This window comes from Melopsittacus undulatus, chromosome Z (genome assembly GCF_012275295.1).
Source record: "Melopsittacus undulatus isolate bMelUnd1 chromosome Z, bMelUnd1.mat.Z, whole genome shotgun sequence".
Taxonomy (NCBI): Eukaryota; Metazoa; Chordata; class Aves; order Psittaciformes; family Psittaculidae; genus Melopsittacus; species Melopsittacus undulatus.
Window position 1 is genome coordinate 2,350,930 of NC_047557.1, and position 17,220 is coordinate 2,368,149.

The 17,220-nt window shown below is 49.5% G+C and overlaps 1 protein-coding gene across 7 annotated transcripts in view; it reads right to left on the reverse strand.

The window, feature by feature from the left end:
• Positions 1-912: 912 nt before the first annotated feature.
• The window catches only part of CTIF (cap binding complex dependent translation initiation factor), a 151,793-nt gene continuing 135,485 nt past the window's right edge, over positions 913-17,220 (reverse strand). For all 7 annotated transcript variants that reach the window (XM_034072858.1, XM_034072857.1, XM_031045680.2 and 4 more), the window contains 2 exons: positions 7,218-7,271; positions 913-5,459 (listed from right to left, as the gene is read on the reverse strand). In XM_034072858.1, coding sequence (XP_033928749.1) covers positions 5,244-5,459; positions 7,218-7,271 — 270 coding nt within the window. In that variant the 3' untranslated portion in view covers positions 913-5,243. The remainder of the gene's footprint in view (positions 5,460-7,217; positions 7,272-17,220) is intronic.

Below are 17,220 nucleotides of genomic sequence, written 5' to 3' on the forward strand. Positions count from 1 at the left end.
AAGCAGGGATTCCCTCTGCCTCAGCCCCACCTTCTCCCACCTCCTGTTAGTGTTCACACTGCAGGTTGGCCGTGCTGCAGTGGGGTCCCAGCACACACATGGTCACGTACAGTGTTTCACAGCAGCGTTTCTCCAAACCCAGGAACCATTTCACCTCCAATCCACTGGCCACAGACCAGTGACACAGGGCACAACGCTCACCTCCCGTGACCCGTGCGGCTTCCTGAGCCAATGCTTGCATTCCAGTTAGCCAAAAATGAGTTGGCTCAGCTTAGAGAAGGGTTTTCCAGAGCTGACTTCTATGAAAAACTGCTTTCCCAAACATACATTGCAAAAGGTTGGATGCTCCATCCCTGGCAGTGCTCAAGGCCAGGTTGGACACAGGGGCTTGGAGCAGCTGCTCCAGTGGAAGGGGTCCCTGCCCGTGGCAGGGGTTGGGACTGGATGAGCTTTAAGGTCCCTTCCAACCCAAACCAGTCTGGGATCCTGTGACTGTGGTAGAAGCAGAAGTGGTTTGTGAGCCCTGGCTGCCGCTCTGTGCTGCAGCAGTGGGTGAAGTGGATGTGGTAAGTGTGGGGTCCTCCACCAGACCCCCAGGTCCAGCTGAGGTTGGACACAAATCACCTAAGGACTTCTGAGCCCTCTGCACCACTCCCATTAGCTTCATGCTCACCGCATAAGAAATGGGGAGAGGGATAAACCCAACCAGAGCCACACCAGTGCGCAGGATCCAGCCTGGCACCAGGAGAGAAGGATCAGTCCCGTTGCCACATTTCCAAGCAGACAGTGGGATGTTTTGTTAGGGATGGTTTTCCCCTCCATATTTTCCCTTTCTTCCATCCCAAACAAAAGGGAAGTGTCTCCCAGAGCAGCACAAGCAATAGCGCGCACCCACAAAGAGATGGGAAGATGTCAAGCTTTAAACATTTATTACTTGATGATCCATTTTATAGCATACAGTGGGTCTGGATGTTCTATAAACAAAGACTGAATTGCCACAAAGAATTATTAGCTCCCTTGTTGTAACAGTCTCCGGAATCTGAAAACAACAACTTTGTGTTTTCTCTAGTATGAATACCTAGCCTTTATTCTCCCCAAAACAGTTTTTTTTTCATCTTTTTGTTTTCTTAAAAGCGCTCAGTTTAACAAATAGGATTAAATTAAAAATGTTGCTTTTTCAAATGCAAATAAATACATTTAAAAAATAATAATAATGAACTGCTAGCATTAACTCCGTGTTCTGCAGGGCACCGCAGCTCCCTTGGTTATCCACAGTGGACTTTGCAACCCTTAGTGTCGTTCCTCCTGAAAACATACTGAAAGTGTCACTGGGCCTGGCTAATACCTAACACCAAGAAGAGCAAAATTAGTGTAAAGCCATAAAATACCTAGAAATAAAGTAAAATAAATTCATATTTAAGATTTTGGGAGGCTTCCAAGTGAGGGATGTTATAAAAATAAGCATGAAAATAAATCATAAGTTATTCTGACAAGTTTTCCTTCAAAGCCATCAATCATGACAAGAATAGATACTCATTAATCTCCATCAGGGGAAAAGTGGAACCAAGCAAATTGCCTAGTTTTCCTTTTTTCCCCCCATTTTCATTTCACCTCCATAGACATGAGACTTCTCCAAGCAGGGGTGAAACCCCCTCATGGGAGAGAACGGAGCAAGTCACTTTGTGGGTAGCAAAAACCTTCAGTTTGGAAATGATTTCACTGGGAATGAGGTGAATTGGATGCTGTGGAGTCTGGCAGGGAGCTGGCAATGCTGCTCTGCATCTGAGGGGGACCAGCACGGTGGTGGCGCAGAGCATCGCTCCTCTGCAGATGCTTCAGACACTCACCTTTACACTAGCCCGAGGTTTGGCCACACACATATTTGGCCTGAGGAGGTTATTTCCCCCTTTGCTGATGTGGCCATATGGGGACAACACATTAAATCCCCATATGGACACTCCTATTGAGCAGTGAAGATCAAACCTGGCTAATTCAGGGAGCCATAGCCAGTGGCTTTGTACCTTCACAATCTGGTCTAGTGGAAGGTACCTCTGCCCATGGCAGGGGTTTAGAACTTTAAGGTCCCTTCCAACACAAACCAGTGTGGGATTCAGTGAAACACACTCTTTGGTGACTGTTTCTGAAGAAAGCCAAAAAAGAGAAGTAAATACTCAATGACATCACCAGGAATCCCATAACTTCCCAGTGCTGCTCCCCATCCTGCCCTATCAAAGGAACTTGTGGCACCTCTTTTCCCAGCATGGTTCTGTGGTTAATGATGCCACGTGCCTGCCAGCTCCCTCCTAATGGACTTCAGCAAGGTAACATTGGCAGCACATAATTCTGGGAAGAAAAACCCAACATTCTGGTCAACATTTTGACTCTCACACATCAACAGAGTGACCGATGTACCAAAGCAGTTAATGGCTGCATGAATGTACGTTAATAGCAGAGATAAATGGCAAGACATTAAAAAACAACGCATTTCACATAGAAGTTCTTCAGTGGGAGAAACCCCATTGTTGGAGGGGAAAGCCTTGGGCAAGCCTGGTTATTGGGGGTTGCAGGATTGCACCCCAATGGGAAAAGTGAATAAACCTTCACAGCTGGTAGGGGTAGGGTAATGCTTAAGCAGAAATACGACCATGTGGCTTACACTTTGCGGCTGAATGCCTCCTGCTGCGCTGATGGGTGAAAATACAAGTTTTTCGAAGCAAAATCCCCAATTGTCCAGGAAAGGGATAAGTGGCAGGGGCCAGAGCAGTGACCTGGATCACTGTAGGGAGGATCCCTGGCACCCCAACTCATCAGGCTGTCCCCTGGTTCAGGGACTTTCTGTTCTTTAAAAACAACAAGAAGACAGAAGTGGCTTTCAGGTCTTCTCCCAGAAGACCAGTGCTGTGCCTGGGTGCGCTGCGATGGGTTTTATATCCCCTTCACATCTGCTCCCCGAGAAACCAAGGAGCAGGAAAAGCCAAAAGCAATGGGAGCAACCCTGAGCCTTATAATACTGACGGGCTTTGCTGCCTTAATCAGCTGCTCATTAACACTATCAAACCCCATTGCTAATAACAAAGTTGACCCAACGCGAGGCGCCATCACCATGTGAAGATCCCAGGCTTGAATCCACGAAGTAGAAATCAGTTTTTCCAGACAGTTCCAGGGCATTCCAGCAGTCATTTTGCTGCTTTCTGGGTAGACTGGAGAACTGAATCTGCTGTTTCCAGCTCGTTCCTCTTGCTGCATATGCGGATTTGAAACCGCATCTGCAGACAAACAGATGAATATTCAAATAATATTGAACTACAGCAGCAGGTCTCTTGCCTCCTGCAATGTTTTGTCTGCTGGAAATTTCTGCCCTTTAAATGTTGCAGCGAAAGCTTCCTCCCCATCACAGACAGACCAACACATTCATAAGGCACCCGAGAACATACTGCACATCCAGAGAGGTCAGGGTGAAATCTCTCTTCTCTACAAACCATCAGGAATTCAACATCTTGCTGAAAAAAGGGGTTTGAGCTGCTGAGTTCAGACCCAGGCTGCCTGGTCCAGGGTCCATGTGTGCTGGCGTGGTGGCGTAAATTCTCTTCTTATCACCAAGAAAGGAAAGGAAAGGAAATAGTGAGAAGAAAACAGGATGGGCTGCCAACATCATGTCTTCTCCAGCTCCCATTCCACTGCGCAGATGGGATGGTGCAGCTCACATCCCCTTTAGGCTTCACCAAAATAAGCACCTGAAGTGATTTGGTAAGTCAAAACATTACTAGACAAGCAAACAAGGAGACCACCAAGTCTTGTTCATGCTCTGGGGTGTGATGCAACTGTGTGATGTTCCTCCCTACCAGCCTCCTTGCCCTCTGGGCATTTCCACACCAAGGCAGCATCTCTTCATCACCCCCTACAGCTGCCCTCTCTCTCAGGATGCTCCAGCATGGAGCAACACAGGGATCCCAGAGCAAACTCTCCCTCTCCAAATACATCACCCAACCCTCAATGACATGGTGCTACTTACACTAAACACAGGACAGAGCCACTCCTGTACACCGCACACCTAGAAACACTGGATAGCAAATTCAGCTAGTTAGAAGCCAGCCTCAAAACCTCTATTTTTGGCTTTTCCTATGTTTTCCTTTTCCTTTTTTCCTTCTTTTTTGCCATACGCTGCTTGTCTTCTCTATGCAGTCTCCAAAAGAACATCAAACCTTCATTTCTCCCTCGCCCTGTACATTACTAGGCCCGACTATAACAGGCCTGGATTTAAATGTATAATTACAACCATAACAGTAATTACAATAAAGCACTCCTTCAATGGAAACAAAAAAAGTTACTACAGAAAAAAAGAAGGGTTATAGTGGCTGAGGGATAATGGCGACTTGAGCAGCAAGAGCCGCGGAATCCCCTGTGTCCCAGAGCTCACAGCTCAAGGGACACGTTTCTCAATCCATTGAGGAGGTTACTGGCAAGATGATGGTGGGTACGTAACTTCTGATCCCTTTAAAACACTCGTTTTGCCTCAGCATCTTCAGGTAACCCGTCCTTCAGCTCACGGGAAGGTGCTGCTTTTCCTCACCCCCGAGCTGCTCGCAACTGTCTGTGCGACGATACAGTGAAATAAGAGGGAAATACAAACACTTGAGAGAAAGAAAACCCAGTGCAAATGAGAAAGTCATCCCGCTCTCTGATCCGCTTTTGAAGGGGTGGCGAGTGGAGGGGACACACACAAACACACACAGAAAGTCAAAGACAAGAGAAGGGGGGGAGAGAAAACCTAATGCAAGCCCCACTCGACAAAAGCCATCAATTATGAGCGTCTGGTGTAGTGTGTGTCTGGCTTTGTCCTCCCGAGACATCTGCTGCCTGCTGTCTCCTGCCAGTTGGCGGGGCAAGGCAGGAGGACGGCGTGAAAACAATACTAGCCCCCACTTGGATTCATTTTTTCCCCTTCAAATTCTCTGTCTTCTTTCGAAAGCCAAACAATAACCCGGCGGGATGCGCTGCTGCTGCTTGAGCAATGAGTTCAGGAAAAGAAACCCCTAAAACAAAACCACGGCGGGGAAGAGGGGTGGCACTTGGCGACACAGCCAGAAAAGAAACATGCTTCTCCCTCCCCACCCCACAAACGTATTCTCGAGCATGCTGGGGTTTGGTCTGCTGGGGGATTTAAATCGGAAAAGCTCTGGACACATCCCGTCGAGGTGCACGTCTTCTTCTCGTCCCTTCCCACCCCATCTTGCCCTCTCCCCTCAAGCCGTCAGTTTTTGGATGGTCTTGTTGTAGTACTGCGTGATGGTGGGAGTCAGCGGGTTCCAGTTGTTGGCATGCAGCTCAATGACCTCCAGCAGCAGGGACCGCGTCAGCATGGACTCGGAGGGACACAGCATCTTGTCACGAGCTATCGCCAACAGCTCCGTCATCATCTCGGGCAGCTGCTCCTCCAGCAGACGGCCACTGCTCTGCAGCTGTCAGGAGAAGAAGGGGTCAACCATGGCGTAGTGATCCTTAGGGGTCCCTTCCACATAGAGATGCTCTATGATTCTATCGTATTAAAGCACCCCACCAGCTTCTACAGGCGCCCTCCATCCCTCCAATTCTCCCCTGCTCGGTGAGGCAGGGCAAACAGGCAAGGTTAAAGGCATCATGGCTTTTGAAAACCAAAACCACCCGTCAGCAGGCTCCAAGAGCTGAACATGAAGGGTGAGGTTTTCAAAAGCATCCTTGCCGGGCTGCTGGAGGAGTGAATGGCTCAGCTCCCACTGACTTCAAAGGCAGCAACACGGGATTACCTTTGGAAAGAAAGAAATCCCACCTAAAAATCACGCTATTGTCAAAACAAAGTGCAGGCTGTGATGTGGTATTCCTGCCTTTTACCTGGCCCTTCATTTACACGCTGATTCACAGCTGTCAGTGACTCCCAGTCATTAATCGGAATAAGCAGAGCCCTCCTGTATGCATAACAAATCCTGCCCTGCAAGATCTGCATTTATACCTGTCATGCTGCTTCTCTGAGGGCTTTTTAAGACAATTACTCCTTGGAGAGCCTCTATGGAGCAGCACAAGCTCTAGGTGGTCCCACAGAGAAGAAGGTCCAAGGATGGTGTGGACAGCAATGAGTCCACCATCATGAAAGGCTTATGAGGTTTGTATGCATTGCTCCCCAAAGCCCTGACATCAAATAAACTAACTCTCCTCCCTGGTTGCCTGTTGCTTTGCTGAATTTCAACCATTCAGACTGCAATTTAACCACTTTTGCTAGGAAAGCATCCATCCCCATGGATCAATCACTTCCCAAAAGTAAAACTAATGAATCTCAGCTATATTTGTAGCAGCATCTCCCTGCAAAGCTGCTGCTGAGCACAACAAACCTCTCCATGTGACCAGGTTTTGCTCAAATACAAGTCTTTTTGTGCTTAAAAAAAATAAATGGGGGGTGAGATATGAAGGAATGAGGACAATGCAATTTTGTGATGAGACCCCAGCTACCAAACTTTTTTGCATCCATTTACATGCATCAGAAGTCCAGTAACACAGCCTCAAGGGCCTTCCTTATCTCATGGTGATATCTCTTATCTGCTCTGATGAGACCTCCCTGCAGTCTTGCATCCAGCTCTGAAGCCCTCAGCAGAGGAAAGACATGGACCTCTTGGAGTGAGGCCAGAGGAGGCCATGGAGCTGCTGTGAGGGCTGGAGCAGCTCTGCTCTGGAGCCAGGCTGAGAGAGCTGGGCTGGGGCAGCCTGGACAAGACTCCAGGCTGACCTTATTGTGGCCTTTCAATACTTAAAGGGGGCTTAGAAGAAAGACGGGGCAGAGCTTTTAGTAGGGTCTGTAGTGACAGGACAAAGGGTGATGGTTTTAAACTAAAGGAGGGGAGATTCAGATTAGGTAGCAGGAAGAAATGTTTAACAGTAAGGGCAGTGAGGCACTGGCACAGGGTGCCCAGAGAAGCTGTGGCTGCCCCATCCCTGGCAGTGCTCAAGGCCAGGTTGGACACAGGGGCTTGGAGCAGCTGCTCCAGTGGAAGGGGTCCCTGCCTGTGGCAGGGGTTGGAGCTGGATGGGCTTTAAGGTCCCTTCAACACAAACCAGTCTGGGATTCTATAAGGCAAAGTGGCAACATGGGCTGTTCGGGTTTGGAAACATGCTGCTTGATATGTGCATAGCCAAGGACAGAAGGGCCAAAGCAGTGACGGCCAGAGCTGGTAGTGCAGATGCTTGCCTACCTCCATGGAGCAGCAAAGCACAGCATCTTCCTTCACATCCTGAGACTGCAACAACTGCAAAAGAGAGGAGAAAGAGGCGGTGAGAAATGCATGACCTCCTGCTCCCTCTCCCTTATGACCTTCCTTCCATCTCTTCGTCCAGTTTGGCTTTTGCTACTTCCAGGAGGAAAGGACAGAAAATCAGAAAGAGGGGAGGAAAGATATTATCAACACAGTAAGATAAACAGTGACAAAATGCAGGGTGAAGGGTTATCACCTGAGCATCCACTGCTGAGAGTGGCCAAGTGGGGCAGAACAGAGGGAATTTGGATGAACAACTTCCAAAATAAATTTTATTTAGGTTACACTGCTTTTTTTATCCCATGCAGGCGATGAGAAAATGCACTTGTTTCACATACACAGTGACTAAATACAACCATCAGACGGCAACACTCGAGCTGCACAGCCCTGTTTGGAAGGGAAGGGCTCTGCCCAAAAGGCAGCCACCCACCACCGAACCTCTCCATTCCCTTAGGGACACTTCCAACAGCCACAAAATTACCTGATGGGAAAGCATGACATCCAATGCACCGTAATTAATACGTCTCCTTCCAGACTGATTATATAGTGGTGCAAGTGCAATGGGTTGCAGTGAAACTATGGTGTCTTAGGTGCACCAAGTCAAACCCTGCTCTGCTCCCTATGAACTTTCCATTACAAACATCAGCTTGTATTCAAGCAGCTTTTAGGAGAGACCCAAAATGCTTCTGTGCATGGAAAGGCTAATGCTTACCCCTCTTTGTTCAGACTCAGGGTATTCAGTGAGGGTCAATGGCTCTACCAGGCAATGGCAAAGTGCAGGAAATCAGCATGTCTCACCCCAGAAATACTGGAACCATGGTAAGGGCCCACAAAACTGTGTCAAATATACATGTTTTTTTCTTTGTTTTCAACTTTATGACTGTGTCATTCACACACAAAACTGCTACAGCAAGTATTTTGCTAAAAATATGAGAAACCTCCACTGTTCGTTTTTCAAGCAGACAAAATACTGATATTCTCTATCAGCCAACGAAGTGAGATGGAGCGTTATGAAAACACTATACCATGACATGGCTGATAAAATTCCAAGTGTTGTCAACATCTGAAGCTATAGCCACGTCCATTCCATCACTCTGGGCTGAATAATCCCTGCTGGCCCTGAACTAACCCTTGTGTGCAGTGGAGAGCTGAATGCATGCACTAAACACAGAGAAAAAGGAGAAAAATGGTGAACGCTGGCTTCATCAGTACCTGAAATTCATCAGGGCAAAGCAAACTCTGGAAAAGTGGTTGAATTAATTGAAACTGCCCATATAAAAATTGCTCAAATGTGCTCCACATCCTTCAGTTAAAATCACAATTCCGACTCTCAGCCTCATCTCCATTTGTTCGTGTTTCGTTTCCTTTACAAATAAACGCCTATTTGTTTACCAGCTCCGTAACTGCTGGAAAACAGCAAGGGGAAAAAAGAGGTAATTCTAGGAATTATCTTTGATCTCAGAGTTTTCTCTTCACCCTCCTCTGTTTCCAGCAGAAAGCGGTGTGTTTGCTTAGAAGATGATGTTTACACCACAGCGATGAACATGCAGTCCATTGTTTTTTATCTCGCGCTAGCCAAAGGTTCAGCCAGTGTTTTGAAAATGCAACAGCTCTGCCCCTCAGCCCCCTCCAGTTTATCTTTCTGCTGAATCGTTTGGAAAATATTAGTTAAGCACATGCTCTGAGATAAGTTCTCACAAAGAGTCCTTGTTAGGAAGGACTGACTCCACTGTTAGGCGGCCTGACTCCAGCCTTTCCTCTGCCGTGGTCCCCTTGATGCCATGCTGGGGATATGTGCCAGGGGAAGGCTGCAGCTTCACTTGAGCTTTCCTTGCCCCAGCTTCCCACCTGCACTGCTGGGACACACTTCCCTACCTCAGAAGGTGTTTTTGAGGATGAATATATCACTGTCAAGTGCTTGGGTATTTGGCTAATGAGGAACAGTCAATGAAATAGAGATCATACCCTACCCCCAGAGTTGGGCAGGCACCCTCTACCTTCACACTGCCCTCCTGGACCTCATCTGATGTGTCCTGGCTGAACAAGGAGAATGCATGTGTTCCATCTTGTCTATCAGGGCACCACATAATTCACCTAATCCATCCAAGCACTATGTGTCCCATTTCATCCATCCAAGCACTATGTGCTCCACTGCTCCATCAAGGCACCAAGAGGTACCAGTCCCAAAGGCCACAGTTCAACCTCTACCTAATACTAACCCTAACCCACAGCCTGCTCACCAAACCCAGGCACAGCCCTGTGCAACAAAGCAGGGCCCAACAGATGGATCTGCTGGTGCTCTAGGAATCAGAGCCCCAACTTCAAGCCTACATGAACATTCATATTCCTGATCATAACTGTGTTTCTAGCATGCTGGAGGGGGGCTCTGGAGCTTCCAAAGGGTGTAGGCACCATCCATCTGCTGCTGACCCCTGCATGCTGGGACAGAAGGAGATGGAGGAGCCCAGTTTGCCCTCCCTAGCCTGGCGTGTGCACTGCTGAAGGCAGATAGCAAGGGCTGCACTGCAAGGACTGTGCTGCATGGGGTCCTGCCACCAACATCCTCAACCACCAATGATGTTTTGCATGGATTTCTCAAAGGATGCTTCATCCCTATCCACAGCTGCCCTATATGAGCACCAGGCACCCCAAAGTGTGGGGTGGTTGTTTCAGCAAGAGCACAGTGTTCCCCAAAGCTCTTTGACCCCCATGTCAGCCCTGATGACACTCCAAGAAAAAATCAGTCACAGAATCCCAGACTGGTTTGGGTTGGAAGGGACCTTAAAGCTCATCCACTTCCAACCCCTGCAATGGGCAGGGACATCTCACACTAGACCATGTTGCCCAGGGCTCTGTCCAGCCTGGCTTGAACACTGCCAGGGATGGGGCAGCCACAGCTTCTCTGGGCACCCTGTGCCAGTGCCTCAGCACCCTCATAGGGAAGAGCTTCTTCCTTATATCCAACCTGAAAAATGGTGCAAACACTTCTAGACCTCCAGGGAAATCACAATCCTGAAGTGTGTGACCATAAACCTGAACTCAAGCAATTGCATCCATCCTTTGCAATCTAATTCATATTTACTTAAAATGGTTTTAACGTAAACATGCTATACCCATTCTACATCAGCACTCCCACACTGGAATTAGTATTTAACTATTTATAACTCCCTGCTGAGCGCATCTACCCAAATCCCACCATCCCAACCCTCTCCACCAGCTTCCCACACGGTCCAACCTGGCTGATGGAGGTGGACGAGGGAGCATGAGGCAGACAGCAGGGCAGGTGAGCTGAGACTCACACGCTTCTTGGTTTAACCTGTAATCATCCCCTGGGGCTGTCTGCGAGAAAAACTTCCCTTTGCTCTCCAGCCGGTTTCCCCCGTATCGGGCGAAGCCGGGCAATGAAAGCAGCAGTTCCTGCTGGAAAGCAGACAAAGAGTCTGCTTGATTTCCTAAGAGAGGAGGCTGCATGCCAGAATCTGCCCGGCCAGTCATATAATACCCAGCCTCGGTTGCGAAAGGCTTCTCACTTTTGTTTCTAGTGCTGGACTAGCAGCTTTGCACACTGGAGGTGGAAGATACCGGGCTCCTCTTCCAAACTTCTGTGTCCTGCTAAGAGATGGAGCACTGGCCGAGGTCAACTGCCTATGTGGGCTCTGGGTGCTAAGTATTTTCATAACCAGCCCAAAATAAATGGTAGGTTCTGCTCTTGGATGTGCTGCGTGTGGTGGGGCAGCTGCAGTGCCCTGCAAGGAGGCTCCTGAGTGCAACTGGTTTCTGTGGGATGCTACTGGGAGCAGTCTTCCCTGGCCTCCCAAAACCTGCTCTTCGCATCTTTTCAGAGGTAAGCATCGTAAGCCCCATGGGGTGGGCATGCAACAGAGGCTGAGGGGGCAAAGAAGCCCCAAAAGTACATCTGTGCTTCATTGTGGAGAGAACCAGCTTGGTCCTCTTGAACAGCAATGGAAGCACATGCCCTTGGTGGAGCCCTCCATGAGAAAATCAGAGAGCTAAGCTGATAGGATGCACATACCAATGAAAATTTGGGTTTATTATCTGCTTTCTGAGATCATATGGGATGCTGAGCAGCAAAAGTGCTTACTTGGTACTCTCAGAGGCGTTCGCACCATGAGCAGGACCTGAGAACCTGCCCCACCGTCCCTTATCACCAAACCACGCAGGTTTAATTGTATTCTTCAGCAATTCTCCCCAGGAGATGGAGTGGGAGCAGCCCAGCGCATACATTACCCTTTCCAGCTGCAATGATATCTCTCCTGCGAGGCACAATACTAATTATTGTGTATGATATCGCTTGCAAAACGACATATAGGCAATGCTTGCCACAAACTACCTCTTAGCATGCAGTGTTTTCTGATGCTTTGGTGATGACGCTGGTGTGAAAGCACAGAAAGCTTGAAAACATCCACCCAGAGCCATGGAGAGGTCGGGATGTCTTTTGAGACATGGTGAAAGCTGGACTGACCACAGCCCACGTGCCGCTTGCCCCGGCTCCCCGACGGGCATCTCAGGTTCATCCATCCAGATGGCAACATGCATGGACATCCAGACAGCCTCGGGCAGGAAGCTCCAGCCTCACAACCACTCTGTGGTCCCTGCCCACAAGTATGCTTTTCATCTAACGTGGAGGTCATGAGGAGGTGCCTGCTGGTGCTCACCATGGGGAGCGTGGAACACAACCGCAGAGCAACCGACGTGTTGCGAACGCATCATCCAGGTGTAGCAACCACTGGTGTAAAATGAGGTAACGGGTGAAAATGGAGACATATTTTGATTAGGAAGAAGGATAAATATCAGCTACTTTGTGCCACCTGGAGCTCAAGCAGAATGAATGTGCTGTACTTGAAAGGGTGCAGCAGAGATGGTGCTTCCCAGACCTGTTTTTAACCAGAGGAGCCCATGGGAAGTGCTATGGTGGACTTTGTCATCAATAAGTTGACCCTGCTCCAGCTCTGTGGTTGGGGGCATCATGGAGACCCCATATAAGGGGGTGTGTAAGAAAGACGGGGACAGTTTTTAGTCAGGCCTGTAGTGACAGGACAAGGCATGATGGTTTTAAAGTAAAGGAAGGGGGATTCAGACTAGGTAGAAGGAAGAAATACTCTACAATGAGGGTGCTGAGGCGCTGGCACGGGGTGCCCAGAGGAGCTGTGGCTGCCCCATCCCTGGCAGTGTTCAAGGCCAGGTTGGACAGAGGGGTCCCTGCCCGTGGCAGGGGTTGGAACTGGATGAGCTTTAAGGTCCCTTCCAACCCAACCCAGTCTGGGATTCCATGATTCTATGATCATCCCCTACAACCACAAGCGCTTCCTGCTGACATAGCTCTGCAGGCACTCTTGGTGGACTAATAGACCACAGTTGGGGAACTCCTGCCCCAAAAACCTCCTGGAAGCCCTGTGGTCTGCTAGATGAGTCCTCCCAGGAGCACAAGCCAGTTCTGCTGCACTCCACAGGCGTTCTGCAGAAAAACATCAATAGCCATTTTCTGCTCTTCCAGTGGCCTCTTATCGAGCGGCTGTCACGAGTCTTTAAGGAAGATGCTTTGGATAAGATCCATGGGACTGCTCGGCTCCCCTGCATGGGGACAGTCATGCACTTCTATGAGCTACAGGCCATTGCTACAGCTCCACTTCTCCTATTGTCACAAGGCATGGTGTGGTGAAAAAAGCCAGACTGGGGAAAACGTGAAGTACAAACGAGGGTGTGTGGGATGAGTAATTACAAAGCACTGCACCAGTAGGGCCAGTTTCTGGATTTCTACAATCTGCTCCTATTATAAGAATCAGCTCCTCAAACCAGGACAACAGGAGGTCAGCATGGCTGATCCTGCAACCACCAACAAGGTGTGACAGTGATACCTCTTCTAAAAGGGTGCTGAGCTCCTCTCTGGGCATACCCTGTGAGGCAGGGAGCTCAGGTGAGACCTTTCCATAGAGAAGAACCAAGTGAGCACTTGGAAACAGAAGGCCTTTAGAAGCCCATAGGCATAAGTGGCATCTTCTCTGCTCATCCATTTGATGCTGAGGTTGCCCAAACACAAAGTTTTGAGGAAAACCTTTTCCTCTGGGGAAAGCATAAAGCACAGGCTCTGCTCCAAAACCTTATCTGTTGGGGTCAAAAAATGCAGCTGAGCTGGGAGAGGCAGTCTGTGTTGGCCTGTATCCATTAGCAGTGGTGTTTCTCTCTGCACCACCTTCTGCTCATGCTTTCAAGCCCACTGAAGATGCACAAGGTGCCACAAGCCCATGCACCTCATGGAGGGGTCCCTGACCCAGTTGGCCTGGTTGAGAACATGCTGACAGCAACTCAAGCTGCTCTATTATGAAGAGGCCACCAGCATGGGTCACTGCTGGTCCCACAGGCAGCTGCCCAGAGGAGGTGGCACAAGAGGGAGGGAGCTCTGGGTTGGAGTTACTTGCAGTAGCATCACTGCATCAAGAGCTATGTCCATAGGAGACGCTTTCCCCCAAGTATGTCCCACAACTTGAAGGAATTTGTTTGGTGGCACCTACTCCTTTTACAATGATGTGCTGGTCTCAGCTGAGGAGGAGACTTCTGTTTCCCTATTACCCAACCAGGGCTCCCTGGGAGGATGGCAAGAAGAGATTAGCTTGTTTATTGCATCTAGCAAACCAAAATACTGGTTATCCTCCTTGTCAGACTTCTGAGGAACTCAGAGACACTTAACAGCAAATTGAATTAAGGCCAGAGGAACAAAACCCTGTACCCAGTCATGGGAAACTCCTCCTACTCCTTTCCATTGTAGACAAGGAAAACCATGAAACATGACTCTCCCCAGATCTGGAACAGCAGAAAGGATTCCTGCAAAGATGGAAACCATTAAGAGGCAATTACTGCAGACAATGATGAAGAAAATCTGGTCACTCATCAACCCAGACACTGCAACCCTGCAGTAGCCTGGTGGTTACACATCCCCTGGCTGGAGGTGGACCTTCAGGACCTGAAGGTGGGTGAGACAGACGGACACAGCCACCCAGTCTGTGTACACAGGGAGGCCGAGCCACCCAGACGGCCGGCTTCATCCTGCCCCGGCCGAAGACATAATAACCCTGGGAGAGGAGGATGTGATCTCATCCCAAGGGTCCCGGGGAAACACAAAACATGGAAAGAAGCAGTGACGGGACCATCGCGCTTGATTGCGGCAGGCTCCACCCTGGCTCGCCGGACGCTCCCGGCTTTCCTGGCTCTGCCGAGGGCGAAAGCCTATGGCGGCGGACGCAAATAGTTGTGTTTACATCCCATTGAAAGGGGTTTTGGGAAGTAACAATGCCTGGTTCGGAGGGCGAAGGGGAAAAACAAAGCCACGCGAGGAGGAGGGACCATCCTGTGCGATGGTATCTAGCTGTGTTTCTTTATCTGCACTCATTGCTTCCTCTGCCTTCTCCATGGGTCCCAGGGAAATAAGGGTGGCATTTCTCCTCCCCTATTTAAAATATGCCGAATGAGTCCTGTAGCTTTCCAAGATTACAAGTTCCTGCACACAGAATACTCAGTAGAGCAGCTGGGCTCAAAGGCATCACGCAGCTCTCCTCGATTTGGTCTGTCCTCATGTGCTTGCAAATAATACCCTATCTTCCTCCACCTTAACTCTGCCCTTTGACCAAATCAATGCCAATTAAAGGGAATTACCCTTTTTCCATACAAGCTGTGTTTGCAGGAGGGGTTTTACCAGTACAGCTATGGGGGAGGGGGTCTGCCTATGTGGAGCTTTTTGCACAGCTATTTATTTATGTATTGCACAGCTATTTATTTATTCATTGCACGGAAGGCACAGAGGCACTGGGACATCCCTCCCTGCTGGGAGCATGCTCCTACAGACGGACATGGACCTGTCCCTGCTCCTTGCAGACTCCTGCATGCTCCCTCCTGCCATGGATCTGAATGTCCACATCACCCCACTTTCTCCCCCTCCCAGACCTTTCCCCCAGCTCTTCTGGATTCCTGTGACATTCCCACTTGTTTGCTCTCCCCATTTCTCACTCCTTTCTGTGTCCCTCCGTCTCCTCTTTCTCCCTTCTTCTCCGGCATCCCTTCCCTCACACGCCCACATCCCTCATCCCTCCTCGTTCTTTTCCCTTACAAACCACTTCCCAGTTTGTCCCAGTCCTGCCATACTGGAGACCGAAGCACTGATATTTGCAGAACCAGATGGGGGGAACCAGAAGGGACCTTTTATGAGGAAGTAAGTCCTCTTCTTCATAAAGGAGTTATTTCCTCCGGTCAGATCTGGCCTCATGGAGCTACCTGGGTAGAAGGGTGGCACAGGGTCAGGATCCTGCCCCCTTCCTGCTTATTCAATACAGGAAAAAATCAGTCTCATTCTCTGACTTGAACAATCTCAAAAATCCTAGTATCTCATTTTAGTGTCAATCCCACCCCCTTTATTTCTTTTTTTTGACTCAAGAAGCTGATGCTTTTTTAAAATGAAAGTAATAAAAAAAGCAGCACCCCACGTTAAAAGATAGAATTTTCTTTTCCAAACAGCACCACCCTCCTCGCTCATCCGACTGGAAGGTTTTCCTCTCTCTTCCTCTGAAGGAGACAGTGAAAAGGCAGTGCCCTCTTGAAGTTCAGACGTTAATTACCGTGTTAGAATATTTTGCTAAATTACACAGCATGGCCCCAGGAGATAACAGGCACTAAGAGAAGGGAGGGGAGTGGATACCCGTCTACACGCTGCACCGCAGACTCAGACGTAGGGGGAAGGCAATTAGACAGGGAGTATTTATCCTCCCTGCACCACCACCCCGAGGCTTTCAGTTAGCAGCGTTTACCAAGGCAGGGAAGCGATGGGAGCGTGCCAAGATTTTAAACGATGCTGAAATGGGACTGTCTCTGCCAACCAGACTGGAGGTAGGAGACAACTCCTGCAGAGCAGCAACTGTCCTGCCTGCTGCCAGCCTGCTGGGCCTGCTCCCTGCTGCCTCTGTGGGGCTGATTCACCGCTCCCAGGCGCTGCCCTCCATCCCCAGGGATGTTAATGAGACCATAAAAGCATCTGTCTTATGTCAGGTCAATGCCCACATCTCCCTCATGGGAGGTGATGCTCAGGGTGATACCCCCTGGGTACCAGCCTAGCCCCAGCAGCAGTAACCCCTTATGGTGGAGGGATCTCTGTGAATGGATCCCGCAGCCAATCGCACAAAGGGGTTTTGCAGTTTAATCAGTCTCTCTGTGATGAAATGCTTCCTGGGTTTGCTTCGAACCTGCCTTAAAAGCCTTGTCCTATCCACCCATGGGAGCTCAGACTGGGATAGTGCCACAGCAATGCTACTCCTTGCCATCCCTGTAATCCAGTCACTTGCATCCAAGATAGGATGTCATGGGTGGAAAGCCAGATGGGTAAAAACAATGGTTGGATGGTTGGGTTTAGAGGCTTGTAGCTACTCCACCTGGAGGCCAGTGGAGTACTGAGGCATCTATCCCAGGACCTGCCCCATCCTTATCCATGACGTGGAGGAGGCGGGACCAGATGTGAAGTAGATGACACCAAGCTGGGGGGATCACTGAATGTGCTCAAGGAGCTGCCATCCAGAGGGACCTCCATGGGCTGGAGGAAAGAGTCAAGAGGAACCTTGAACATTCAACAGGAAACAAGCCCTGCACAAGAGAAGAGCACAGGGGCATGGGTAAGGGGTGGGATAGGGTTATTATGGGGGGTGAGAGGGGGCAGAGCCCACGCTGTGCTGCTTGCCCTTGTGGGACCCCAACTGGCGAGGTGCCCTAAGGGGACCACAGTGACAATGCCACATGGCATCTTCTCCAGCTCTAGGTCCCACAAGCCTGTTTTTCCACCTCCTCGCTGTGCTGCCGCAGGCAACTGCTCAGGTTACCTGGCTGTAAAGCCGGGTCTGACTGCTGAATGGTGTCATCAAAGTAAACAGATGCATCCAAAGCAGCACTC